The following is a 27860-nucleotide window of genomic DNA, read 5'->3' as shown; positions in this document are numbered from 1 at the left end:
GACAGAACAAGTCAAAACCAGCTGTAGAATGATATTTAAAGATGACCCATTTTGTACAGTGATAACTTTATAATTACACATCTTAAATTATACTGGTCATACTGTTTAAAAATTTAATATTATTTCATTTGTAAAAGTTGACTTAAAATGGCATCAAAATTAGTATTTTTTAAAAACAATGATACCAAAGGAAGATGAGCCAAATAAAAATTCTTGACTGCTTTAAACCACTTTTATTCTAAACAACTTTAATGGTTATAGTCTTGATCTCCATTCTTTTCTAACTTTAAAGAGGTTGGGTGACTCCCTATATCAAAGAAACATCAGGAGTGACAGTTCCACCAGCAGCCTGTATATGATGAGTCAGTGGTAAGACATACTTCTTACACTTAGAACAAATGAAGAATTTAATTTATTGAGTTTATACTTGTTACATTTAAAAAAAAACATTTTTTTCAATCAGCAAATATCCATTTCCTCCCTCCTGCTCTAATGCCACCCCCCTCCCAATTCAGAATGAAAGAAAAACAAAAACCCTGGTTATATCCAAGTATAGTCAAAGAAAACATTTCTGCATTGGCCACATCCCATAAAACATCTCACTCTGCATTGAACACACCTCTCTATTAGGAGGTGGGTAAAATGTTTCATCATTAGTCCTCAGGAGTTGTGGTTAGTCATTATGCTGATAAAGAGTTTCTAATTCTTTCAAATTTCTTTGTCTTTGTCATATTGTTATTATATAAATTGTTTACCTGGTTCTGTTTACTTCACTGCATGAGTTCACATAAGTCTTCCCAGGTTTCTTTGAAACCATCCATTTCATCATTTCTTACAGCACAACAGAATTGCATTATATTTACATATTATAACTTGTTCATCCATTCCCCAATTTATGAGCATCTCCCTCAGATTCCCATTGATTGCCAAATCAAAAGAATTATTTTTGTACATCCTTAGTGTGTTTTTCTTAGGATTAACCTCTCTCTCAATCCACTTTCCTTCTAATTCTCCCTTTTGAAGAAAATGTATTTTGGAATCTAACTTTGTGTGTATTCTTTCCTACTTTGACCAGTTAAGATGACAGTGAGATTCAAGGGTCAACAAGCTTTCTCCCACTCCACTTATTTGTATATATGGTTATTTGTACACCCTCATTATGTGAGATTATTTTTCATATCCTTCCTTTCTCTTCCCAGTATATTCCTCTTCCCTTCTTTCCATTGCTTTAAGATCATTAAGATATAACTGAAGCAGTCCAGGCCATCTCTCTAATTACACTCCTGTTATCACCTCTATTGATAGCATCCAAAGGGACACATATCATTTCCCTTTATTTTTGTTTAGTCCTTTATTGACTGTTAAGTCATGTTTAACTTTTTATGTTTCTCTTAGTACCTGTGTTTGAACTTTAAAGTTTCTATAAAGCTCTGGTCTTTTCATGAGGAATGCTTGAAAGGCCTCTATTACATTATTATCTATTTTCCTCCCTGTGGATTATGCTTTGTTCTGCTAGGTAAATTATTCTTGGTTGTAAGCCTATATAGTCTTCTGGAATATTGTATTCCAAGCTTTCTCCACCTTTAGAGTGGTGGTGGCTAAATTGGATGTGGTTCTCCTCACTGTACCTGAATCCTTTCTTTTGGGCTGCTTGCAGTATTTTTTCTTCATCCTAAAGGTTCTGGATTTTGGCCATGATATTCCTGAAAGTTTCTATTTTGAGGTTTTTAAGAGCTGTAAATGATTTTAAGATTTTAACCTCTTTTTCTGGTCAAAGTATTCAGGTAGTCCAATGAGTCTAAATTTTCCTCTCCTCAATCCATTCTTCAGGCCAGTTGTTTTTGCTATGATACCTTACATTTTCTGTCTTTTGACTCCCTGAATATTTCTGATTATCTCATGGAGTTGTTGTCTTCTATATGATCTATTCTAATTTTCAGGGAGTTTGTTTCCTGAGCAAGGTTTTATGACTTTATGCCAAGCTTATAATTCCCTTTTCAATTCTTCTATAGCTCTTATTTCTTCTCTAAATTTTTTCCTCAAGGACTCTCATTTCATTTCTAAAAGCATTTTAAAACTCTTGCTTCATCTCTTCTCAGAAATTCTATCTGAATTTGTGCCTAAGGTGTGTTCTTTGAGACTTTGCTTGTGGGGATTTTTAGAAGCACTCTTGATTAGATTTGTCTTAAGCATCTGTCATCAAATAGTTTTTTCATGGTGGGATTCTTTTTGTTTGCTTATTCTAGCCCACTTTATAACTTCAGACTTGATGTTAGGTGTAGACTCTGTAGGACTCCTAGAGAGAAGGTCTGGGCTAGTCCTGTTGCTACTTGCTTGGGGTACTGAGTCCAGGGAAGCTAAGGCTAGAGACTTGCAAGCTCCCAATGCTTCTGAAGTGTTCTGATTCAGAGCAAAGTACAATTGTTGCCTCCCTAGTCTGAACTCTGCAAGTTCCGGACCTCAGTTTGAGCAAGCATGGACTAATGTTTGACATAGCCACTACTAGCCACCTGCTAAGATCTGCTGGGTCAGAGTGAAAAAACTGTAGGTTTCCTTTAGATCTATTCTGTCCTGGTTATCCTTTGTAGGATTTAGATGGGGCTAGAGGCTAGAACTGGAACTCTACTCTGCTCTTGAGATCTGGGCCATACTCCTGCTTTGTTTATGAATTTGAACCACTTATTACACAGCCCAGCATCTGTTCTCTCATCCTTGGTCAAAGGTTTCTTCTTCATTCTACCTTGAATCTGTGACTTAGAACCAGGTAGTAGGCAACAAAACTGCCAAGTGGCACCTGTTCCTGAAATCTGCACAAAGTTGAGATGCATTGGTATGGGTTGGGGTCCAAGTCTTACCTTGGACACACACTTTCCTTACACTGGAGTGCTTCTGCACACAGCATGCTTGTGGCCAGCCTGTCCTCAGTGTCCAGAGACCTCTTCATCTCCCTATGCAGACATGGGCTAGAAAAATGACTGACTCTTTTCAAGAATTTCCTCCTCAAGAGTCAATTCGATATGTTTTCTAGATCTGTTCTGGAGGGAGTTTGGGGGACAGTGAGGAGGAATTTGACTATATTTCCTTCTATCTCTCTGCTCCATGTCTCTGTTATACTTTCCAAGAAAATAATTAAAGGAAGAAAAGGAATAGAAAACCCTTTGTTCTACTTTTAAAATGTAAGTGATATGGTCAAATAGGAGAGGATGGTTTCTCTTTTTCTAACATACATGCAGTTAAGCAAAACCATATCTCAACTCCAATGTATTCTACAACTTGAGTCTATTACTTTTCCATCAGGAAGCTGATAGCATTCTTCATCATCAGTCCTATGTAAATTTTTGGCCATTGCATTTGTTAGAGTTAAGTCTTTGCAATGTTGTTTCTAACATCAATTCACACAAGATTCTTCAGGTTTTCCAAAACCATCCCTTTCTATAATTTCTTATATTACAATAACTTCCATTATGTTTTTCTATGTGTTCAGTCACTCCAAATGATGGGCACTTTTTCCTTTTCCAGACAGTACCTGGACTTGTCAAATTGTAAATTTAATTTAGATAATGAACACAATGCCTTCAAACTTTGAAGAAATGATATAAAGACTGTGGGAAAATAGACCCTTCGTTAAATAATTAATCAAGTGGTAAACTAGCAAACATTTAAGAATGTGGCAATATTCAATTAGTGAAAACACTGGCCAAACATTTCATTCTAGCAATTCCATAAAAGGACATCATACTAAATTTATAATAAAAATGAAAAAAAAAAAGGCCTCTCTAATGCCTTTATGTAAGAGAAAAAATGCCTGCCTCTCCTTGTCCCTCCCTCCCTCTCTCTCTCACTCACATACACACACACATTGATAGGAGGATGCCTGAATAAAGTATGATAATATTAATGCAAAACAATCATGCTATTAATTAGGAAATATAAAACCAAAAAAGCAATATGAAATGACCTATACCAAGTCATACAAAGTGTGATTAGCAGAACTGTACATAGATTAAATGCAACCTTCTTTTGAAATATGGTGTATATGTGTGTTTATATGATATATATCATTCCCAATAGGATGTTCTTATGAATGACATTGACTGTATTGATAATCTCATATCTTAGAACACTGAAGAGCCCCCTAAATGAGATATACAATCATTTGATATTTTGGCCTAATTAGCCACACAGGAAAAACAAAGTAGATAAAGAATATCTACTGTCTGGAATATTATATAAAAATTAAATGGCCAATCTACAGAACTCATTCATCAATGAATTTAAAAATATATATACACACATGCTATATATAAATATATACATATGTATGTATATTATATATGTACTATGTGTTTGTATATGTACATATATATGTATATGCAGAGATATGGAAGGACATGTGTATGTGAGTTGTTCCCAAAAGTCTTAGTGAAGTTCTAAAGTTATTTAAACTTCAAACTGTACTAAGATTTCTGGAATACTGACACTGCAAATGGACAAACAATGGAATTGAGAACTAGGATTAAAACCTAGAGATTCAGAATCCTAGAGATATAGAACAAAAAATAAAAAGTGTTTGCTTCATATTGTGAATTTGTGTGATTTAACTTTTTAATGTTAATCAAAATTTTTTTTCTTTATTTTTAGTGATGGATAACTTACAATTTTTTAATGGTTAAAAAGAACTAGGGCTCATTGGAGCAAAGTACTCACTTAAGTTATAAGATTCTAGAGTCTGAAGGGAGTCAGCTGCCATCTAGTCCAACTCATACCTGAATTTGTTGGGTATAATATAACCCAACTAGTGGTATCATCCTTTTTGACCTGTTCATGGCATTTGGCACTGTTTACCATACTTTTCTTTTTTTTTCCCTAGTACTATTCTCTGCTGGTTTTCCTCTTACTTGGCTGAACACTCTTCTTTCCTCAGTCTTCATCTTGTGACACGTCCACTAATAGTGGGTACAACTCAATGTTCTGTACTGGGCCTCCTTTTCTCTATATTCTTTAGCTATCTCATCATATCCCCAGAATCTAATTATCATCTCAATACAGAAAACTAGATTATATATCTAACAAAAGGCTCTCTCCTAAGCTTCAGTTCCATATCATACATCATCCATACTATCTAACAGGTCTTTTAATTGGATTTCCCCACAGGTTTCTCATATAGATGATAGAATTCATATCTTTTCACCTCCCTAAACCCACTGTTCATTAGAATGTTCCGGTTACTGTACAAGACACTCACTATTCCTTACTGTCACTCAGGTCCCAAACCCCTGTGTAATCCTCAATTACTTACTCTTACTCCCAACTTCCAGTTAGCTATCAAATCTTATCAGTAGTCTCTCCACAAAGATGGAGAAATTTCCCATTTTCTTCACCCATACAGCCATCACCTTAATTCAGGTCCTCATCATACTTCTCACTTAAGACTATTGCAAATAGCTTGCTATCTGGTTTGCCTTAAGCCTATTACAACTAAAATCCATTCTTTATGTATTTGGTGATTTTCTTAACTCATAGAACTGACTATATTATGTCTCCTACACAATGAACTCCAATGACTCTTTAGTGATTCTAGAATATAACCATCTGTCATTAAAAGTTCTTTACACTTAAGGTCCTTCTTACCTCTCTGGTGTACTCATACATTACTCCTCTCCATGGACTTTGATCCAGATATATTGAATGTTGTGGGCCAGGCCTGTCTCAAACTGTTCCATTAATTAAAGTAAAATATTGTAATGGAATGAGATACTCATACTCATTCAACAGTCAAAAAAGATTTACTTAGCCATAGCATAAAAGATACTCAATAAGGGTACCACAGTTAGCTTGGGTAGACAGGCCACCTTTCATGTATATATGGAAACAAATCTAGTTAGCAGGGGAGAATGTGCTAAATCTCCAAGAATTGGAAGCCAAGCTTTTTTATGTTCTTAAGTGACTAGGAAGCTACCTTAACATAGTTTGGAGAAGCTGCATCAATCAACAGACAGCTTGAGCTTAGCCCACCTTGTCAATTAAGTCTTAGGGATAGCTTCCTTGCCTTTCAGGACAAGAACTATCATAATCTACATAGCAAAGAGCATGTGGAAGGGGGAAAAGAGGGTGTTTCAGGAGAATTTTGATAAGGTATTATCCAGCTTATAACTCTTTGTCTTTGAATTCTTTGAACCCCATACCTGAATTGCCCTCTAATCTTAAATCTTCTCATTCAATTACTGATTTCCTTCCAGACTCAGCTGACTAGCTGAGTTTCTATCTCCATTTTCTAATATAACTATAATGTTGAGTAGGAGCTTTGCTCTCAAAGATCTTTCCACATTCATTATATTTATAGGGTTTCTCTCCAGTAAGAGGTAAGTGACGCTGATTAAGAGCTCACTTTTCACAAAAGGCCTTTCCACATTCATAATGTTTCTCTTATGTTCAGTTAAGTTGTCACTTCAGAAAAAACTCTCACATGTACAACTTTCATAAGAGTTTGTATTCTCTGATACTATATAAATTGTGAGTGCCAGTGGAAAATGTCCCCACATTCATAAAGTTTCTTTCCAGTTTGAAGTCTCTTAAGATGTGGGTTGGTAATAGAAGGCTTTTTCACAATCATTACATTCAGAAGGCTTCTCTTCAGGATGAATTCTCTAATGTTTCAGTAACATATGTGCTGTTGAGGAAAGTCTTTCTGCATTTGTAACATATATTGGTATTTTTTCTCCTATATGAATTCGCAGATGTCATGAACTGAGAGAGTTAGCCAAAGGCCACTGACAATTATTATACTTATTTTTTTCCAGTATGAATTCTCTGATGTCGATTAAGATTTAATTTACAACGGAAAGCTTTCTCACAACTGTTACATTTATAAGGCTTCTCTCCAGTATGAGTTCTTTGATGTATAGTTAACTGTGAACTCCATCGGAAGGCCCTTCCACAATCATTACATTCAAAAGGCTTCTCTCCAGTATGAATTCTCTGATGTTCACTAAGGTATGTCTTATTGGGGAATACCTTCCCACAATCATCACATTTAAAAAGTTTCACTCCAGTATGTAGTCTTTGATGCTGAGTAAACTGTGAGCTCCATCGGAAGGTCCTCCCACAATCATTACACTTATAAGGCTTCTCTCTTGTGTGAGTCCTTTTGTGTTGCGTAAGGTATGTGTTACTAAGGAATGACTTACCACAATCATTACATGGATAGAGTTTCACTCCAGTATGCAGTCTCTGATGTTGAGTAAACTGTGAGCTCCATCGGAAGTTCTTTCCACACTCATTACACTTATAAGGCTTCTCTCTGGTATGAGTCCTCCTATGTTGAGTAAGGTACGTCTTGTTAAGGAAGGATTTCCCACAATCATTACACTTATATAACTTCAATCCAGTATGCTGTCTCTGATGTTGAGTAAACTGTGACCTCCAGCAGAAGTTCTTTCCACATTCATTACATTTATAAGGCTTCTCTCCAGTATGAGTCTTCTGATGTTGAGTAAGATATGAACTCCAGTGGAAGACCTTTCCACAATCATTACATTCATAAGGCTTCTCTCCAGTATGAATTCTCTGATGTTCAGTAAGATATGTGCTATCAAGGAAGGTCTTTCCACATTCATAACATTTATAGGTTTTCTCTCCTGTATGTATTCTTAGATGTCTAGTAAACTGTGAGAGCCAGCCAAAGGCCTTTCCGCAATCATTACACTTGTAGGGTTTTTCTCCAGTATGGATTCTTTGGTGTTCAACAAACTGTGAGCTCCAGCAGAAGACTTTCCCACAATCATCACATTTGTAAGGAGCATCTCCAGTATGAAGTTTCCGATGTACAGTCAATTGTGAACTCCATCGGAAGGACTCACCACATTCATGACATTCATAAGGTTTCTCTCCAGTATGAAGTCTCTGATGTCGAGTAAGGTGTAATTTGCTACGAAAGGCCCTTTCACAATTGTTACATTTATAAGGTTTCTCTCCAGTATGAGTTCTCTGATGAAGAGTTAACTGTGAACTCCATCGGAAGGTCTTCCCACAGTCATTACATTCATAAGGTTTCTCTCCTGTATGAATTCTCTGATGCTCACTAAGGTATGTCTTATTAGGGAATACCTTCCCACAATCATTACATTTAAAAAGTTTCACTCCAGTATGCAGTCTTTGATGCTGAGTAAACTGTGAGCTCCATCGGAAGGTCCTCCCACAATCATTACATTCAAAAGGCTTCTCTCCAGTATGAATTCTCTGATGTTCAGTAAGGTATGTCCTATTTGGGAATACCTTCCCACAATCATTACATTTATAAAGTTTTACTCCACTATGCAGTCTTTGATGTTGAGTAAACTGTGAGCTCCAGCGGAAGGTTTTTCCACAATCACTGCATTCATAAGGTTTCTCCCCAGTATGAGTTCTCTGATGTTGAATAAGGTATGAGCTTGAGCGGAAGGCCTTTCCACAATAAGTACATTCATAAGGCTTTTCTCTGTTGTGAATTGTCTGATGATCAACCATGTGTGTCTTCCAGAAGGCCTTAGTATATTCGTGATTTTTATGGAGATTTTCTCCAATAGGATTTCTGTGATGAGAAATAATGGATGAATTGTGATTGCACACTTACCTACATGAATTACATTCGTGGGATTTCTAAGCTTTTGAAAATATCTGAATAATAAACTGAATGCATTTTCATATTCATTATATTTAGAAAACTGATCCTTTGATAATGATCTATTAAATAATGCTTAAGACTAAATAACGTCTGAAATTTTACTTATGTATTATCACATTCATGGAGAGTTTCTTATATGGACATCAGCTAAGAAAAGTAGATTGAATTTATGAGCCTGAAAAGTCTTAAATTTGTTAGCATTTTTCCTTAGGATGATTATTTTTTTTTACTTGCCTAGAATGTTTCTCCTCATGGTTTTGCTCCTGCTTCTCCAAAGTGACATAATATTTCAATGCTTCTCCCAATTTAAAGACATAGGAACCATCTTTTCTGAGTCTTTTCTCTGTTAACTGCTTAGTTCCAGGCCCAGTCTCCCAATCTGAAAGAAAAAACATGTAAACACATCCTGTTAAATTTGAAAAGAAAATATAGTAAACTGTCTTCTGACTCTGCCATAAAGAAATCAACATTTGTTTTTTCATATCACCATAGGTTTTTTGCTGAAATGTCCTGTAAAATTTTTGTATCAATATCAAGGTTATTTATCTTTAGTTTTCATTCTCTATTTTCTCTCAGAATTGTTGAGAATCACATATAGTTGGAAAGAGATATTTAGCATAGTCATTTTCTTTCTGTACTACTGGAAACTTAAGAGCACTAATTTTTAAAATGATCAGAACAAGAGCACTTGTTGGATTTTATTTTCCTTTGGGATGGTCAGTTATGGCTTGTTCAATTTCCCTTTAGGCTATGGTTTCTATTCTTTCTCAATTTTCTGGCCATCAGTACTTGTGATTTATATTTTTCATCTTAGTAGAAAATTAGAGAAATCTTTCATATAGTTCTTAACAGTCTGCAATTCTTTTTTTTTTTTTTAGTGGAGCAATTGGGGTTAAGTGACTTGCCCAGGGTCACACAGTTAGTAAGTGTTAAGTGTCTGAGGCCAGATTTTGAACTCAGGTAGTCCTGAATCCAGGGCTGGTGCTCTATCCACTGCGCCACCTAGCTGCCCCAACAGTCTGCAATTCTTAAAGACATTTTTTTCATATCCTTGAACCATTTGTCCTTTGACAGAAAGCTTTTGGTGTTATATATTTGTATTATTTCTCTATGTATATTGTATAGCAAACTATTGTCAGAGTTATTAGATATAGCTGCTTTTCCTGAAATGAGAGCATCCTTTCCAATCTTTTCATTGTTAGTACAAATGCTTTTCAGTTTCATGCAACTGAAATGATCTATTTTATTTGTGACTGGCATTCTTTGCCTAAACTTCACCAGAACCATTACCACAAAAGGTACTACCTGATCTGGTTCTTCTTTATTTGATGTAATCTCTAAAATTAAGGTGGGATACTAATGCACTGTTGGAGGAGTTATGAATTTGTCTATCCATTCTGGAGAATAACATGGAACTATGTCCAAGGAGATATAAAACTACATACCCTTTGACCCAGCAATACCACTACTAGGTCTATAACCCAAAGAGATAAAAGAAAAAGGGAAAAGACTTAGATGTACAAAAATATTTTAGTAGCTCTTTTTGTGTTGGCTAAGACTTAGAAACTGAAGGGCTGTCCCTCAATTGGAGAATGGCTGAAAAAGTTGTAGTGCATAATTGTGATAGAATACTATTATGCTGTTAAGAAATGATGAGCAGGATGAATTCAGAAAACCTGGGAAGACTTTTATGAACTGATGCAAACTGAAGTGAACAGAACCAGAATACTGAACACATGCTGAAGAGCAATATTGTAATAACGGTCAACTATTAAAGACTTAGCTACTCCAATCAATACAATGATCCAAAGGACTTATGATGAAAATGCTATTGACTTCCAGAGAGAGAACTGCTGAACTTTGTCACATACATTTTTTGTTTGTTTGTTTGTTTCTTTGAGGGACAATGGGGGTTAAGTGACTTGTCCAGGGTCACACAGCTAGTAAGTGTCAAGGGTCTGAGACCAGATTTGAACTCAGGTCCTCCTAAATCCGGGGCCGGTTCTTTATCCATTGTGCCACCTAGCTGCCCCCCAACTGATGAACTTTGAGTGCAAACTGAATTTAAATTTTTTCTTTTTTTTTTTTGCCTTTTTTTTTTGGAGGAGGGGCAACATGGCTAATAAAGAAATATATTTACATGATTTCACATGTATAATTGATATCATATTGCTTACCTTCTAAATGGGTAGGGAAGGGGGCAAATAGAGGGAGAATTTTGAACTCAAAAAAAATTTTTAAAAGAATGTTTAAATAAATCATAAATTTTTTAAAAACAAAAAATAAAGGTTTATATATCCACTTTGAACTTACTGAAATATTGTGTAAGATGTTAATCTAAACCTAATTCAGCCCAACTTCGGATTTTCCTAGCAATTCTTATCAAACTGAGAGTTCATCTTCAAATAACTTTTGTTCTCAGGTTTACTAAAACCATATTGTTGAAAAGGATTGTTTCAAATCCATTTTTTACCTATTCCATTCTACTGAAATAACTTTTTAACTTTTAAAGTATGTGAAAAATGAATATTTCTATCTTATATTTAATAACTAATTATTGTATTAGGACCAAGGTTTTTCCCCTTTTCTACTTCTTTATCCAGAAAGCAACTAGTGTGGAAAATTTCTCTTAGAGATTTACCCAGGCTAAGATCTAACCAGACAGTAAAAGAAATTCTAAGTTTGGGCTAATGGGTGTATTACTGCTCACTGTGTTTGCTCAAAGAGGTCCTGGGAAAATGTTGATTCTCCCTATTATCAAACCACATGATATGGAAATTGGTGTCTCTTTAACCAAGATTTGAGTGACCTAAGTCATATATCCCAAGATATCCCATTTGATTAACCAATCAGAGGTGATTAGGCATCCCTCAGGAACACCTCTTTTTTGAAGGGCATATAAGCTGTAACCCCACTGCCATAACGGGTCTTTGGTCTAAGAAAAACGGTCAAATGACCATCCTTTTATTAATAACCTCTTGGCCTTATCAACAAAATTATTAAATTACCCAGAAACTGTGTCTTTCAATTTTTTAACTGTTATAAGTGTCAAATGATCTTGATAGCAACTGATTTACTTGGAGGTAGAGAAGTATATTTCCCTCTTTCATCTGTAGTTAAAGATAAACACCAAACCAACAACTTCTAATTTAATTTTGGTCCTTTTATTCCTCCAAATAAATGTTATCACTTGGTCTGTCTCTATAAAATATCCCCATGGTTGCTTGGTAAAAGTAATAAATCTCCAAATTAGCTTACATAGTATTTTCATTTTTATTATATATGGTATCTCAAAGTCTTTTAGTTGACTGTTGAAACTTCACTAAGACTTTTGCAACACTCTGTACAGCAGTAGTCAAGTATTTCCAGCCTGGCAACAAAGGGAGATCTCTCAGAGAGAGAAAGAGAAAATAAGTCTTCAGTGTGTCTTACTGACTGACTCTCAAATATTTCATGCATTTTGTAGTCATTTTCAGAAATATCTTTAACACCTTAGTTTTATTTTTGCTTTATATAAGTGCTCTTTGTAGATTTATTGTTTTTGTTTTTTTATAGGGCAACGAGGGTTAAGTGACTTGCCCAGGGTCACACAGTTAGTAAATGTCAAGTGTCTGAGGTCATATTTGAACTCAGGTCCTTCTGAATCCAGGGCTGGTGCTTTATCCACTGCACCACCTAGCTGCCCCCTAACCTCTCCTTTCTTAATGATATTAGTTAAGTTTCTTTGTTGAGTCTCTGGGGTTTTCTATATAAACCATAATCTCATCATTAAAAAGGGACAGTTTTATCTACTCTTTTCCTATTTTTAATACTTCTAATTTCTTGCTCTTGTTTTATTTCTGTTCATTATATTTCCAGAACTATGTCAAATAACGGCACAGAAATGGGGTGTCCTTTCTTTACTCCAGGATTTACTGGGAAAATTTCTAGTGTGTCCTCCAAATACAAAGGTAGTTTTTGGGTTATACTTATTATATTTTTTTAAAGTTTCATTTTATGCCTCTGCTTTGAGAGATATTTAGCTTAAGAAAGTCTTATATCTTATCAAAGGTTTTTTCTACATCCATTGATATAATCGTGGTTTGCATGTTTTTATATTCAATGTGATTGTTATTTTCCTAATAGGCAGTATCTTTGCAATGCTGGTATACAAACAAATTGATAATGATGAATTGTTGTCTGTCCTTCCTACTCAAAGAGGACCATGACATCACGGTGATGAAGTCTCTCAGAATTTCTCTCCCAACACTAGAAAACCCTGTCTACACTAGGCACCTCAATTTCTTTTCTCACTCCCTTATTAATACTTTATAATCTATAAATCTGCCATAATCTGTCAAATTTGACAGCCTTTTCTCAATCATCCTTCTTGATCCCTTTGTACCATTTTACACTACTCACCACCCTTCTCTGCTATATACTTTCTTCTCTTTGAGGGTTTTCATTACACTCTTGGGTCTTCTCCCCGTCTAACCACTCCTCAATTTCTTTTTGTTGGTTCATCAACCATATCGTGACCCTAAACTTTAAGTATACAAGTCTCTGTCCTAAACTGTTTTCTTAATACTCATGCTTGGTGACCTAATCAGTTCTCATGGGTTCTGTAATTCTTCTTAATGTAGAAATTTTCTCAACATCATATATACATCACTCCTAGTAAAAAGCATCACCCCCTCTCAGCCTAGATTATTACAACAGTCTCCTAAATATTTTTCCTGCCTTATGTCTCTCTCCAAACCATCCACCACAAAGCTGCTCAAATGGTTTTTTCTTAGTTTGTTTTTTCTGTGAGGCAGTTTGGGTTAAGTGACTTGCCCTGGAATTTTTTTTTATCCTTGTAGAAATGGGGAGCTACTGGAGTTTGAGTTAAGGGGATGACAAGGCCAGTTTTTGCTTGGAAAAAAAAAAAAACATTTAAGGGGCAGCTAGGTGGCACAGTGGATAGAACATCAGTCCTGGATTCCGGAGGACCTGAGTTCAAATCCTGACTCAAACACTTGACACTTGCTAGCTGTGTGACCCTGGGCAAGTCACTTAACCTTCACTGTACCACCAAAAAAAGACAAAAACCAAAAAATAATACAATGACCCAAGACAATCCCAAAGGACTATTGAATGAAACATACTATCTACCTCCAAAGAAAGAACAGATGACTGAAGCATGCCATTTTTCACTTTCTTTCATTCCCATTTTTGTATGTTGTAATCCAGGCAAACCAATTTTATTTTTCTTCAAACATGGCACTTCATTTCCCATCTCTACACCTTTGCTATGCTTGTCATCCCCCTGCCACTAGCTCTACCTTAGAATCCCTAGTTTGCTTCAATTAGCTGACACATTATTTCTATATGAAGCCTTTCCTGATCATACTTCTGCCATTTTAGTACATCTGTTACCTTACATGGGTTCTTTAACCAACTGGGGCCTCGGTTTCCTAATTTGACAATGTGGGAATTAGACCAGATAACATCTAAGGTGCTTAATAAGGAGAAAGATGACCTATTCAACAAAAATTGCCAGGAAAAATGAAGGAAAAAAAATAAAAATAATTTTGTGGGAAAATAGTTTAAAGAAGAATTCTAGGTCATATGAACAATAAATGGCAAATATTTTTTTCCAGTTCCTAGTAATTTTTTAAAAATCCCAAAAGGAGGAATCCTGCACCAAGAAAGAACTCTGGCTAACTGCCTTATGTACTAAACCAGAAAACACTATTCCCTAAAGAGCACATTCTGTACCTTTTCCAAATAGTTTCAAGCTCCTGGTTGCAGGCAGGCAGTAACACATAAATGACCAGCAGCTTTGTGCCTAGGACTCATAATGGAATCTCTTCCCTTCTGCTGAGATTACCAGCATATCCCTTAAGGCAGACAGTGATTTGGCTCAGTAAAATGAGTGGGGTGAATTGGACAGTTTTCAGCCTGGGGTAGCACTTAGGTTAGGGACCCCCAAGGGAGAGACTCTTTAGAAACCTACCAAAATACCAACAAAAGGGAACAGACATTGGTCCAGCCCAGGCAAAGAAGCAAGGGCAAAATTCCACGAGAATAACTAGGATTGAGGACTAGCATGAGAGGCTGGATTGAGTCTGAAGAAAAATACTTAGCACTGACCCTGCACCTTCTACTAAAGGGCAGAAACCAAGAGTAGGGAAGTATAAATTCCCTCAGCTTTTCAATAGTAGAGCTAAGTTTGTGTATCATAAATAGGAGAGTATTCAGAAAGTACATGACAGGGGAATATAAGGGGAAAAAGGCTCAAAGAGCAAAAATTTCAAGCTAAAACTGAGGCAGATAGAACTTAAGTGTTTGAGCCAGAATTTGAACTTGGATCTTCCTAACTATTGGCCCAGTCCTCTATCTGCCATGCCACCTAGCTTCCTAAATTAGGAATACAAGATACAAACAACTATATACAAAAAATATATATATGTAGAAAAAACTGGAAATAATCTCAAAGGAAAGGCCTCAGCATTAAGACAGATCAGGAAAGGCTTCTTGTAGGACATGAAATTTCATCTGGGACTTAAAGGATTCCAAAGGGATAGAGATGAACAGGGAAAGAACTTAAGGCATGGGGGCCATCAAATGAGATGGAGTATTTTGTGGGAGGAACAGGACAGAGACCAATGTCACTGGATCCCAAAGTATGTGAAGGGGAAAATAAGCTGTAAGAAGACTGGAGGGTTAGAAGAGGACAGATTAAATGCCACATAGAGAATGTTATATTTCCTCCAAGTTATTGGAAGCACTAGAGTTTATGGGGGAGTGACATGGTCAGACCTGAGACACTTGAGTTTTGGAAACCAAGAAGTCTACTTAGTGCAGGTGTGAGGTGAGGGTGAACCAGAAAAAGGGTTGGTTGCAGAGTCAAAGGAGTGAGGGGGACTATATGAGGGATGTTACAAGGGTAGAACCAAAAGGATTTGGCTATTGTATATGAAGAGTGTTAGAGAATGAGTAGTTGAGGATAATACCCAGATTGTGAGCCTAAGTGACTGAGAAGATGGTGGTCTTCACAGTAATACAAAAGTACATTAGAGGAGAGGGTTTAGGGGGAAAGATGAGGGCAGCTATTGACATATTAACTTTTTTTTTTAATTTTTTTTTTTTAGTGAGGCAATTGGGGTTAAGTGACTTGCCCAGGGTCACACAGCTAGTCAGTGTTAAGTGTCTGAGGCCGGATTTGAACTCAGGTACTCCTGAATCCAGGGCCGGTGGTTTATCCACTGCACCACCTAGCCACCCCCATATTAACTTTTAAGATGTCTGTGATGTCCAGTTCAAAACATCCAAGAATAGGGCTGGATAACAACATTTGAGAAACATTTGCTTAGAGATAATTCAGTCCATGGGAGCAGAAAAAATCCACTAAGTGAAATAACAGGGCAGAGTACTAGGGCCACCCACTCTTAGAGGGCAAAGGAGATTAAGAAAAAGTAGTCAGTTAGTAGGTGGAAAACTAGGAGAGAATATAGTAGTGAAAAGCTTGAGAGAATATCAGGGAGAAAAGAACTATCACAAGGTTCAAAGGCTGAAGGATGAGGATTGAGAAAAGGTCATAACATTTAGCAAATCAAAGATCATTAGTAACTTTGTAAAGTGGTTGCTGTTCAGTGATGAAGTCAGAAGCCAGAATGACATGGGAAAATTTGTAGGCAGTTGAGTAGTAGCACTAACAAGTAAAAGAAAACTTAAGAGAATGGGGATCCAAGAGTAAGCAATCTTCTAGAAAAGATGGGAAAGAATCAGATTATTTGTGTATATAGAAGGGTTTGCTTTGGCAAGGAGAATGGCCACCTCTTCATATGATAGAGGGATTATGGCAGGAGACAGAGAAGAAAGGCATCTGGGTGAAATGAGGAGTGGGAGAAGGAGCTCTAGGTGAATGGTTTTAATTTTTTAAGAAAAATATGAGTCTAATCATCAAATAATTCAGAATCCTCATACATGGACTGAGATCCAATTTGACTGTAGGCACTTACTGGCTCTATGATCCTGAGCAAGTCACTTAACCTCTGTTTGCCTCAGTTTCTACAACTATAAAATGGGGATACTTACAGCACCTACCTCACAAGGTTGCTGTGAAGATCAAAAGAGGTATCCGTAATGTTCTTAGCATAGTGCTCGGAACATAGTGCTATTGGTAGCTATTATTATTACTATGATACACTGAATGTGGGAAAGTTCATTTTTAAATCAGATCTTAAATACAAGACGATTTACAATGGAGAGAAGCCTTATATGTAATGTAATATACATTACTTACATATGCATTGCATATGTACCATACATGCAAGAAACTCCAATTTGGAAAATGCCAGGGAATGTGAAAGATAAGAGAGGAAAACCAGGAGAGATATCTGAGTGAAGTAAGTGGCTGATCTTAAAATGATTCCTACTAGAGAAATGCCTTTGAAATGAGAGGAATATGGGAAAGCCTTCAATCACAACTCAAATTTGAATGAATATCAGAGAGTTCACAAAGGCAAGAAATGTTTTGAATGTAATTATTATGAAAAGTCTTTAATTACAACTCAGGCCTTACTGTTCACCAGAGGTTTCAGAATGAAAATAATGAAGGTGGGGAAGGCTATTCACAGCTCAAGCATTAGTCTTCACATTGCAGAGAAGCCTTATAAATTATAATCCTATGAATATGATAAATGTTTTAAACTCTTCAGTCAAAGCTCAAGCATTATCAACATCAAAAGGACTCATTTTGGAGAGAAGCCTTTTAAAAGTCATAAATATATGGAAGTCTTCAAGGAAAAACCTAACCTAAAGTGATGTAGACTGAAGGGAGCAAAGCTAAGGTATTAACACATGTGGCTACACCACCGAAGTCAATGGAAAGAACAATCACAAGACATTCAGAAAAGAATGGTGAAGTATTACAAAGAATCAGTCTGGCTCCCAAAGAATAGCTATGAGAAGACATCTCCATTCCCCACCTGCCAATCCTTGGAAGAGGGGGAGGTTCACAGGTATCGATCAACCCTAATATTTTCAGATTGTTTTCCCTTATGTATTTATTGGGTTTGACTTTTATCTCTCCTTATTTTTCTTCCTAAAATATATTCAGTGTTGTATGGGATGGCTCTCTGGAAGTGGGAGGAATATGATTGAAAACTTATGCAATGTAAAAATGAAAGATACCTAAATTTTATTTTCAAGAACAAAAGTAAACAACATGGTAAAACCTATAAAAAGTCAAACCTTGTTTGACATCAGAGAATTTTTACTGAAGAGAATCTGTATAAATGTTTTAAAATCTCAGAAACCCCTCATACAAATCTTATTAAACATCAAAGAATTTACACCGTAAGGGTTAAAACAAAAACCAAAAACCCAACTATTGGCATGCTTATGTTTCTTTGCATTAAAAAAATGTTTCCTCTAAAGAACAGAATGAAATTTCTTTATTCTTGGGCCCATGCTGTAATTTTTTGCATTTAATTACAGAATGTTGACAATTTATTCAGAACCAATTTGTGTGGTAACATATTTATTAGTTTGTCTTATCATTGTCCCTTCTTTACTGACTGGAAACCATATATTTCTATTATTCAGAAAAATAAATGAAAGAATTGTTTCTTTAAAAAAAAAGTAAAGCATGAAGAAAGGTTCTCAGTTAAGGTTGAGAGAGGGGCAATTTAGGATGCTTGAGGAAAAGATGAAAAGTTTGGAAAAGGTGGTGAATGAAATAGTGAGTTAATTGGAAAAGTTTAGAAGGACTGCCTTGCCATTGTAAGGGGTCACATAAGATTATGTAAAAGAAATTCGTAGTGGATAATGTCACCATAGTTTAATGATTTTCTCAGGATGTTGAGAATAATCTAAGGCTGGGGCTTAGCAGAACAAGATCAATACACAGGATAAGAAAGAAAGGGACTCAAGAAAAGAAGACAGTATAGAGCTGAAATGATTTATCAAGGCACCAATATGGGGAAAGGAAGAGAGTATGTACAGTCGGTGCAAGAGTTATGGCCTTGGAAAAGAACTGAAGGGTGGGATTAGAAGTCACAGTGAGAATGAAGAACAGGGTATGCAATTGCAAGATAGAAAATATGGAACAATTAAAGATAATCAGATAAAAGGATTTCAGAGTTTATAGACATAGAATTGGAACATTTGTGGGTGATGACAAGTTCAAAAGTATGACCTCTGTACGTTATCTAAGGTGGAGCAGAGGAATAGGTCAAAAGAAATGAGTAAATTAAGAAACTGTGAGGTATGGGGATTTGAGGGATTATCAGTATGTATGATGAAGTCCCCTATAACAGGGAGAAGACATAGGAAGGAGACAAAGACTGTGAGACAGGTACTGAACTCAATGATGAAAGAAGGTAAGTGTCCTAGTGTTATAAGAATCTTGATTAGATGGTAAACAGAACTGAGTAAACCTCAAAAAAGTTAATGAGTGATGATGGTAGAAGAGAGCCTAGAAGCAATGAGGAGCAAGGAGTATTCTAACTTCCCCATCTAGACTAAAGAACTGGGGTTTATAAAAATGCAACCAGTGAAGAAAAGGATTGTCAGTGAGGATGTGTCATCAGGAGGGTACCAGGATTCACTGAAAGCCAGAAGACAGATGGTGAAGTAAAAGAAAAGATTTATTATGGAAGCAAGTTTGTTACATATGGACCAGCCATTCTAGAGAACAAAGTGGAAGGGATGGATAGTGTAATGATTAGAATGACGCCACCTGCTGGAGAGCTACTGTAGGAAAGCTCTGCCATAAGGAGAAGGTGTCTGAGGGCAAGCCATGTGGTCAAGGTCCTTGGCTTCCCGACATTTGCTCGGGGGTACTATCTATCAAGGCTACCAGCCAATCAACTTGAGGAGCTCCCATTTCTGGGAGGAGGACACGAAGTAGGAAGTGGACGCTGGCAGAGGGTTCTTCCTCATTTGGTTCCTGACCTTGCCATGGGGGGTCAGATGATGGGGCCTCTTAGAAATAGTTAGATTTTTAACTTTCTCTCTGATCCTAATGCTCTTTAATAAATACTTAAGGGGCAGCTAGGTGGCGCAGTGGATAGAGCACCGGCCTTGGAGTCAGGAGTACCTGAGTTCAAATCCGGCCTCAGACACTTAACACTTACTAGCTGTGTGACCTTAGGCAAGTCACTTGACCCCAATTGCCTCACTAAAAATAAATAAATAAATAAATAAATACTTAAACACTTCAATACTCTTGCTAAAGCTTATAATTTATTGGTGACCACTCATTAGATTTTAGAGATAGTATAGCTAGAATTTTAGCCCCTTACAATAGCTTTAGTGGGGGATGTTAGGGAGGTTTGGGTTGAGAGGTATGGAAATAAGGGAGAAGGTAGTGGGGGACAAAGAAAAGGGTTTGAATAAGAGCTAGAATTTCAGAATCACTGGAACAGGGAGAGCATAATAAGCTAAGAGTTTGCTAATCACTGAGGAATGATCACAGCTAAGTTCATTCCTAGGGACTGGGCTCTGAGCACAGGGCTTTCAGCAGTAGTGTATAGGTAAAAGGGAGTAGAGATACCTAAAGGGGAACAAGGCTTAAAGATAGTGATTGGGGGGAAGGAGGGTGGAATGGCATTTCTCTCCTTCCCAACAAGCAGGCCAGACCAGGATTCCTGTGGAAGGAATGTGATAGAATGACTTTTCTCTCTTGCTAGGGTAGGGAGAAAGCAAGCTAGTCTAGGGAGCACTGTAGAATGTATTTCTTTCTTACTAGTAGAAGCCGTTTGACCCAAAATGCAAATCAAAACAATTCTGAGGCTTCAGATTACAAGTTGGTAAAGATAACAAAAAAAGGGAATAGTCCGTGTTGGATGAGTTTGGGGAAAATAGGCAGACATGTGCTTTACTGATAGAGCTGTGAATGAGTACAATCATTGTGAAAAGCAATTTGGAATTATTCAAATAAAGTAACTAAAATATCCAAACTCTGACCTAGAGGTCCCACTAGTAGGTTATAAATTCAAGGAGGCCACTGAAAAAAAGAAAGTGCCCGTATTCACCAAAATATTTATAGCAGCACCTTTTGTGGTTGGTAAGAACTGGAGAAAGATAAAGATGTCCACTGATCAGGAAATAACTAAACAAACTGATACATGAACATGAGTGTGAGGCGAAACCTTATAGTTGTTTTGATTTTCATTTCACTTATTAGTACTTTGAAGCATTTTTTTTTCTTTTTGGTGAGGCAATTGGGCTTGTGACTTGCCCAGGGTCACTTGTGAAATATTACTGTGATGTAAGAAATGAACAATATGATGAATGCAAAGAAGCATAGAAAGATCTATTTGAACTAATGCAGAGTAAAGTAAAAAAAGGAAAGAAACAATACACATAATGATTCCATTAAGGATGTGGAAAAACCACCACAAACACAAAAAAATTCAGAAGTGAATGGTACAAATTTACAAAGAACAAGCACGGCTCCAAAGAGCTATAAGGAGACGTTCCGCTCAACCTCTCTGAAGAGGTGGGAGATCCATAAGTGTGGTACTTACACATATATTCAAACTCTGCAGGTATACTGATGAGCTTTGGTGGATTTTTAAAATCTTTTTTTTTTTTTTGGTCTTTAGGAAATATTTGTTATATAGTATAGCTCCCTGGGAATCAGGAGTGGAAAATGGGAGGGGGGAGGGAGGAATTTTTGTGATGTAAAAGAATAAGACATCAAGAACTTCCATAAATGCCACAAAAGAGAGCAGCTAAGTGGCACAGTGAATGGAGTGCCAGGCCTGGAGTCAGAAAGATTCATCTTCCTGGGTTCAAATCTGGCCTTAGACACTTACATTATTTGAAGTGTTCTTTCATGCAAGTTAATAGTTTACAAATGAAAGAATGAATAAAGCATTTATTATGTGCCTAATATGTGCAAAGCACTATGCTAAGTGTTAGTGATTTAACTACAAAAGTAAGACAGCCCCTGCTCTCACTGAGGAGCTCACATTCCAATGGAGGAGACAATATATGTAAGTTCCCACCTGTAAGTTAGACAGAAAAGTCCTGTAATCCTTAGGGATATTTTAAAAAAGTTGATGACCTTGAGGCTTATTCCTAGTGGTGAAATCTCTTGGTCAAAGGATATAGACATTTTAGTCACTTTATTTGTATAATTTAAAGGTGCTTTCCAACATGGTGGTATATGAATTCATAGGTTTACCAACAGAGCAGGAATGTATCTGTTTTTCTGCAACATTTCCAACATTGATTATTTACATCTTCTGTTTTCTTTGCCAGTTTGTTGAGTGTGAAGTGAAACCTTATAGTTGTTTTGATTTTCATTTCTCTTATTATTATTTTGAAGCTTTTTTTTTTTTGGTGAGGCAATTGGGGTTAAGTGACTTGCTCAGGGTCACACAGCTAGTAAGTGTCAAGTGTCTGAGGCTGGATTTGAACTCAGGTCCTCCTGACTTGAGCTGGTGCTCTATTCACTAGCTGCCCCTTTTAAACATTCTTTTACATAGTTGTCAATAGTTCTCAGTTTGTTGGCCTCTTTGTTCCTATAGTATCCTTATAGGGAGCCATGTGAGCAGAGAAAAAGGGAAGTATATGAGAGATGCTGTTGGAGTCAAAATGTCAAGATTTAGCAAGAGACTAGTTATGTAAAGTGAATTTGGGTGAAGAATGGAGAATGACATTGACTCAGGGAGAATGGATAACTAGGAGGAGGAAGGTACACTACACTATTATTGAAGGAAGTCTGTAAGAATGGAGGATTTGGGGGGAAAGATAATATGACTTCTTAAGACATGGTGAGTTTTAGATGCCTACAAAAGAAGGAAAAAGAATAGGGAAAAATATTTGCTATGAACCTTTCAATTAAAAACTAGACTTCTAAAATCTAAATAAAAGACCATTTAGATAGTTTTATTACCACACAGATACAAGGTCAAAGCACACAAAAAGGTGGTTCTAGAAACAAAATGATTAAAACACCCAACTTATTCAAACTAGAAAATTGTACATGGAAACAACTCTGCAATACTTTAGACCCATTAAACTAGCAAAAATACTTTGCCTATAAAACAGTCATCTTAAAAAGCAAGACAGATGGAAAAACAACAAAACTAGTTATACCTTTTGATCCAGTGATCGCACTATTTATGGGATAATAGCATCAGAGATTTAGAGTTTAAAGGGATCTTACAGGCCATTAAGTTCAACTTCCCTATTTTATAAATGAGAAAACTGAGGCATAAAGAGGTTAAGTGATTTGCCAAAGATCAAAGTCAAACTGTCTGAGGAAAGATTTGAACTCTCATTTTCCTGATTCTAATTCCAGTGCTCTATATTACTTCATTGCCCCACATTAACAATATACCCTAGGGGGCAGCAAGGTGGCACAGTGGATAAAGCACTGGCCCTGGATTCAGGAGGACCTGAGGTCAAATCCAGTTGCAGACACGACACTAGCTGTGTGACCCTGGGCAAGTCACTTAACCCCCCATTGCCTGCAAAAAACCAAAATACCCTAAAAATATTATTGAAAAATATGGGTATTGGGGCAGCTAGATGGCGGAGTGGATAGAGCACCGGTCCTGAAGTCAGGAGTACCTGAGTTCAAATCCGGCCTCAGACACTTAATACTTAACTAGCTGTGTGACCCTGGGCAAGTCACTTAACCCCAATTGCCTCACTTTAAAAAAAAAAAGAAAGAAAAAGAAAAATATGGGTACTGAAAATGCCCTATAGATATAATTGAAAAATATCTCAAATATTCAAAGGTCCTATTTCTGATAACAAAAATCCAGCCTGTAATGACCTATGCTTGGGTAAATGGCTGAAAAGATACTGAATAATTAAAATTGGATTATTATTATTATTCTATCATCATTGTCATTTCCTAATATCAGAAAAACCAGGAAAAACTATGCTGAAAATGTAGAATGAGAATATGCACTTTAAGGGGCTAAAATTCTAGCTAGTCTGTCTAAAATATCTAATGAGTGGTCACCAATAAATTATAAGCTTTAGTAAGAGTTAGACTTTTAAACATTTATTAAGGAGAATAAGAATTTGGTAAAGAGAGAGAGAAAGGCCTAGATTCATCTATCAGATTATCTAAGGGAGAGCGCCTTTCTAGCTCCACTCTCCACCAGTGTCCTCAGGAAAGAGAGCGAGAGAGCCAGCCTCGCCCCCTCTTCCTCCCACCAGCAAACATCACTTCCTGACACCAAAGAAAAGCTGCATGGCCTTGCTCTCAGAGGCCTTCTCCTCATAGTGGAGCTTTCCTACAGCAAATCTCCAGCAAGTGGCGTCATTCCAATCATTACACACTCAAATCATAATTACATAAAAAACCCCCAAAACATTAATTCTAAAGAACATGGAGGAGAAAAAGATGAGAAAGGATTACAAAACAAAATAGGATGTCTTCCCTTATTTTTAAATTAAAATTAATACACATATTTTTAAAAAAGAATGATCACTGGAAACAAGGCAAGAGAATGGTTGATAGGATTTAGATAACCCAAAGTAAAAATGGAAGAAAAAGATATACCTTTGCTTGAAGGAAACTCTTTCCCCAAAACTGGAGGTACTCAAGAGTGCAGAGATGTCAACAAAGTGATTTGCAGACAGCTCAGGCCAGACAGCCTCACCTTTCCTCCAGAGACATCTAAGGGCCTCTAAGGAGGTCTTACAGTCCAACATATCACTGGCATATCCCCCAAAAGACCAGTAAAAATATGGCTTATAACGACTCTCATATGCCTGGTTTTCAATGACTCACCTGGACAGGTACTCCAAAGTACTTCTGGGTCCTGTATCCAAGGTGTTTCTCCTTCCTCCAAATGGGAGATCACATCTGGTTTCCAAACTGTAAGTCCTGCTCATTAGAAATGGAGAATCATTGAAGACAGAGATCTATTATTCTATCACCATTCACTTATTATCTGGGGTAAAGAAGCATGCCAGGGATGATCATGATCAAAGGATGGTACAGAGGACCTCTGAAAGATCCACTGCATTATATTCCTAAGATATACATACAGACTTGTCATTACAAAAAAATTAGTTTTGACCCACCCCCACCAAGAAGATGAAACTTCCTTGTTCTCAGATACCTGAGAATCTTTGAGCTGAAGGGACAAAGAATGGCAAGGCACAACCTCAGAGGCAACAAAAAACTAGCCACTTTCTAGCTGCATACAATAAGGGCCTGTCACCTGTGATCAAAGAGCAACTTCTGCTCCATCAATGGCCACAAGAGAATTAGCAAATTAGTTTCTGAATAGCAAACACTTATTCTCAAATGTTCACCACGTAGGAAATTATGATTTAGTTAAGTGGATGAAGAAAGACATCATAGAGAGTCACAGGGAATATGCTCTTCTTACCTAGGAAGACAAGGTTCTTATAATTCTCTAACATTACATCCTTGTACAACTCCTTCTGAGAAGGGTCCAGGTTTCCCCACTCTTCTTGGGTAAAATGCACAGTCACATCCTTGAATGTCACTGACTCCCTGTGGACCTTCAGAGAATAGCAAATTAGGAAGGAATTTTAGGGAGAACCACCCGCCAGAGTAATATAGATGTAGATATAGATTTATTATGTACAAACAACTATAGCAGCTTATATTGTAGATTGCACGAGTTTGGCTCATTAAGTACATTTTCTATAAAAATCCTGTGAGACAATTCCAAGAATTTATTGTCATCTTACACATGAAATAGAGAAAACTGAATCTAAGAAAGGCTGTCACATAGCACAATCACACCCATCATCTCCTTAACTAAGCACAGGTAAATCATACACTTCCTTCAAATATTCCTAATTTGATAACACTGTAACAATTAAGTACACCACTCTAACATCTATCATCAAACTCCAAATATTACTGACCCGAGAGGCTACAAAGCAAAATCACCCTCCATTAATTATTGAACATTCTCTAAATCATTTCTTCCTTCTTGCACCATTTCATCCTAATTCAAACATACTATAGCTATCCTGTAGATAGATTTCTACCCTTTAATATTAATAGCATACATTTATATGGCTGATATCCCATTTGAACTTGGTAAAAAAAAAAAACCTGCAATGTTTATACTGTGGGCATTACTTCCCCTAGTTTACAAATGAGATAACAGGCCTAATTATGTTAAGTAACTTGAAAATGGCCCGTATCAGAAAGCAGAACTGGAATCCAGGTCTTTCTGGATACATTGTCAACACTTGTAGCTTAACACCACGCAATCCCATAAACAGACATTGTCACAATGTTAAATTTTCACAATAAATTTAATCCAAACACTATTATCTGTATTACAACAGTTGTCTTTTTTCTCCCCAATTACACCATAGAATTGGTGGCCAGTTAAGTCTTAATTTTTTTTCAAGCTTTCCTTTTGTATTTTATTTTGTACTGTTAACCCCTTTGTAAGCTCAAGGAGACAAGACTGCTATGAAGTAAGTCAGACGCACAACTAGAGTCTGTATTATCTTCTTTCTCTGAATGTGCAGAGTACTTAAAAGTTTGAAATGACTCATCTGGAAATTTAAACTTCTCCTCGAGGACTCAGGTAAAATTCATTCCCCGAAAGAACAAACTTGAACTCACTTTGTAGCTTGGAGCTGCCGGGAATACAGGGGCCATCCCGCCCTCCTGGAGAAGGACAGAACTGGGAAAGGAAAGCGACCAAAGACAAGCATTAGTCTACCCGGCCCCTTCCAAACCACGGGCAGGACTAGCCCTCCCGTCCTCCCTTCCCCCGCGGACGGAGCTCACGAACAGCCCAGGCCCCGGCTTCCAGGGCCGGGCACACGAGCAGCACTCGCCGTTCCAGCCCCATTCCCGGAGGGGGACCGAGGGGAGCCTGGCCAGGACGCGGCGGGCGGGCGGGCGCTCAGGGGTGGCGGGACGCGGGGCTGCGCCCAGCTCTCCTTCCCCGCAGACAGGGAGAACGAGACGGGCTCAAGGGCCGGCGGGGGACGGCTAGTCCAGGAAAGGGCCGGACCAGGCACCTGTCAAGAGAATCGCCCGGCCCCGCGCTCACGCAGACCCCCGAGGCAAGGCCTGGCAGCCGGCTCCGCTCAGCGCAGACCCCCGATCCCTGGGGGCAGCAGGAGCAGGGAAAGGCCGCGGGAGACGATGGGAGGGACGGAGGGCCGAAAACCAGAATAAGCCCAGGTCCTGCTGCCACTACAGGAAGGAAAGAAGAGACAAAAAGGAAGTCCAAGTGGCCACGCCAACAGAGCGCAAGCGAAAAGGAACAGGAAGTGACGTCAAATTAGTCCTCCCAGCCTTCCCGCCTTTCTCTTACTGCACCCCAGCTCCAGGATTTAGTACTTCAATACTTCTCCCTCTGGATTAGCGTCAATCAACATTTCCTTGGCAACCGCGACTGAAAGTCCTTCCTTACTCTAACGGAAGCGGAGTTTTGGCTCTGTATTTCCGGAAATGTAGCCGGAGATCAAGAGAGGTTTGTGCGCATGTGTATAAAGAAAAGGAAAAGCAACTGCGAGGTGTTGTAGAGCTTTTTAGTCACCACCAAATCTTATTAAAAGTTTAAGGCGGACGTTCTTAAATTGGAGTCCGTGAACTTGGTTTTTATTTTGGCTTTGGTGGGGCAGTGAGGGTTAAGTGACTTGCCCAGGGTCACACAGCTAGTCTCAAGTGTCTGAGGTCGGATTTGAACTCAGGTCCTCCTGAATCCAGGGCTGGTGCTTTATTCACTGTGCCACCTAGCTGCACGTGAACTTGTTGTGTTTTTTTTTAATTTGATAACTACATCTCAACATAATTGTTTCCTTTTTTAATCTTATGTATGCTATTCATTTAAAAATGTTATTCTAAAAGGGCTCATTAGATCTATTCCATGCACAAGTCCAGGAAAGTTAAAAAAAAACATTAAGAATCCCATGTCAACCTGAAAATTAATGAAAACAATTAACATAACAATTAAGTTCTTTAAGTGTGGCCCAGGAATTGCAATTCGTGATACTGCCATAGCAAGTGCTAGGAGTGGGGTTTGGGAACAGGCTTTATATGGGGCACCAAGACAGAGAGAAGAAAGAGACTACTGCCTTTGGGAGGGTTAAGTACCTCATGGTTTCACCAGATAAGTTCTTTTCCATAACAGGCTGAGAAAGTGCAGAGATTACCTTAAAGAGGGTTATGTATTTTATATTTTCACAAGGTAGGTTGTGTAACAAGCAAAAATACATAAAGAAAGCTTGAAAGTATCTGGAG

General features: G+C 37.5%; 1 protein-coding gene across 1 annotated transcript; it reads right to left on the bottom strand.

Annotated features, from left to right (window-relative positions):
* Nucleotides 1-258: 258 nt before the first annotated feature.
* On the bottom strand, nt 259-26762 carry LOC122740396 (zinc finger protein 624-like). Its single transcript, XM_043982525.1, has 6 exons — nt 26633-26762; nt 26229-26289; nt 25003-25138; nt 24396-24491; nt 8897-9041; nt 259-8569 (listed from the first exon to the last, which is right to left on the bottom strand). The coding sequence occupies exons 2-6, from the start codon at nt 26262-26264 to the stop codon at nt 6787-6789; spliced, it is 2196 nt and encodes a 731-aa protein (XP_043838460.1). The 5' UTR covers nt 26265-26289; nt 26633-26762; the 3' UTR covers nt 259-6786.
* Nucleotides 26763-27860: the final 1098 nt, after the last annotated feature.

The sequence above is a fragment of the Dromiciops gliroides genome, chromosome 2 (assembly GCF_019393635.1).
Source record: "Dromiciops gliroides isolate mDroGli1 chromosome 2, mDroGli1.pri, whole genome shotgun sequence".
Taxonomy (NCBI): Eukaryota; Metazoa; Chordata; class Mammalia; order Microbiotheria; family Microbiotheriidae; genus Dromiciops; species Dromiciops gliroides.
This window is presented reverse-complemented; position numbering and strand designations above follow the sequence as displayed.

Excerpts from the sequence above, each read along its gene's own strand:
- LOC122740396 (XM_043982525.1), bottom strand. The coding sequence starts at position 26,264 with ATGGCCCCTGTATTCCCGGCAGCTCCAAGCTACAAA. Across the intron at positions 24,492-25,002 it reads TAAGAACCTTGTCTTCCTAG|GACTTACAGTTTGGAAACCA; the intron begins GTAAGAAGAGCA and ends TCTAATGAGCAG. Across the intron at positions 8,570-8,896 it reads CATGAGGAGAAACATTCTAG|AAATCCTATTGGAGAAAATC; the intron begins GCAAGTAAAAAA and ends TTCTCATCACAG.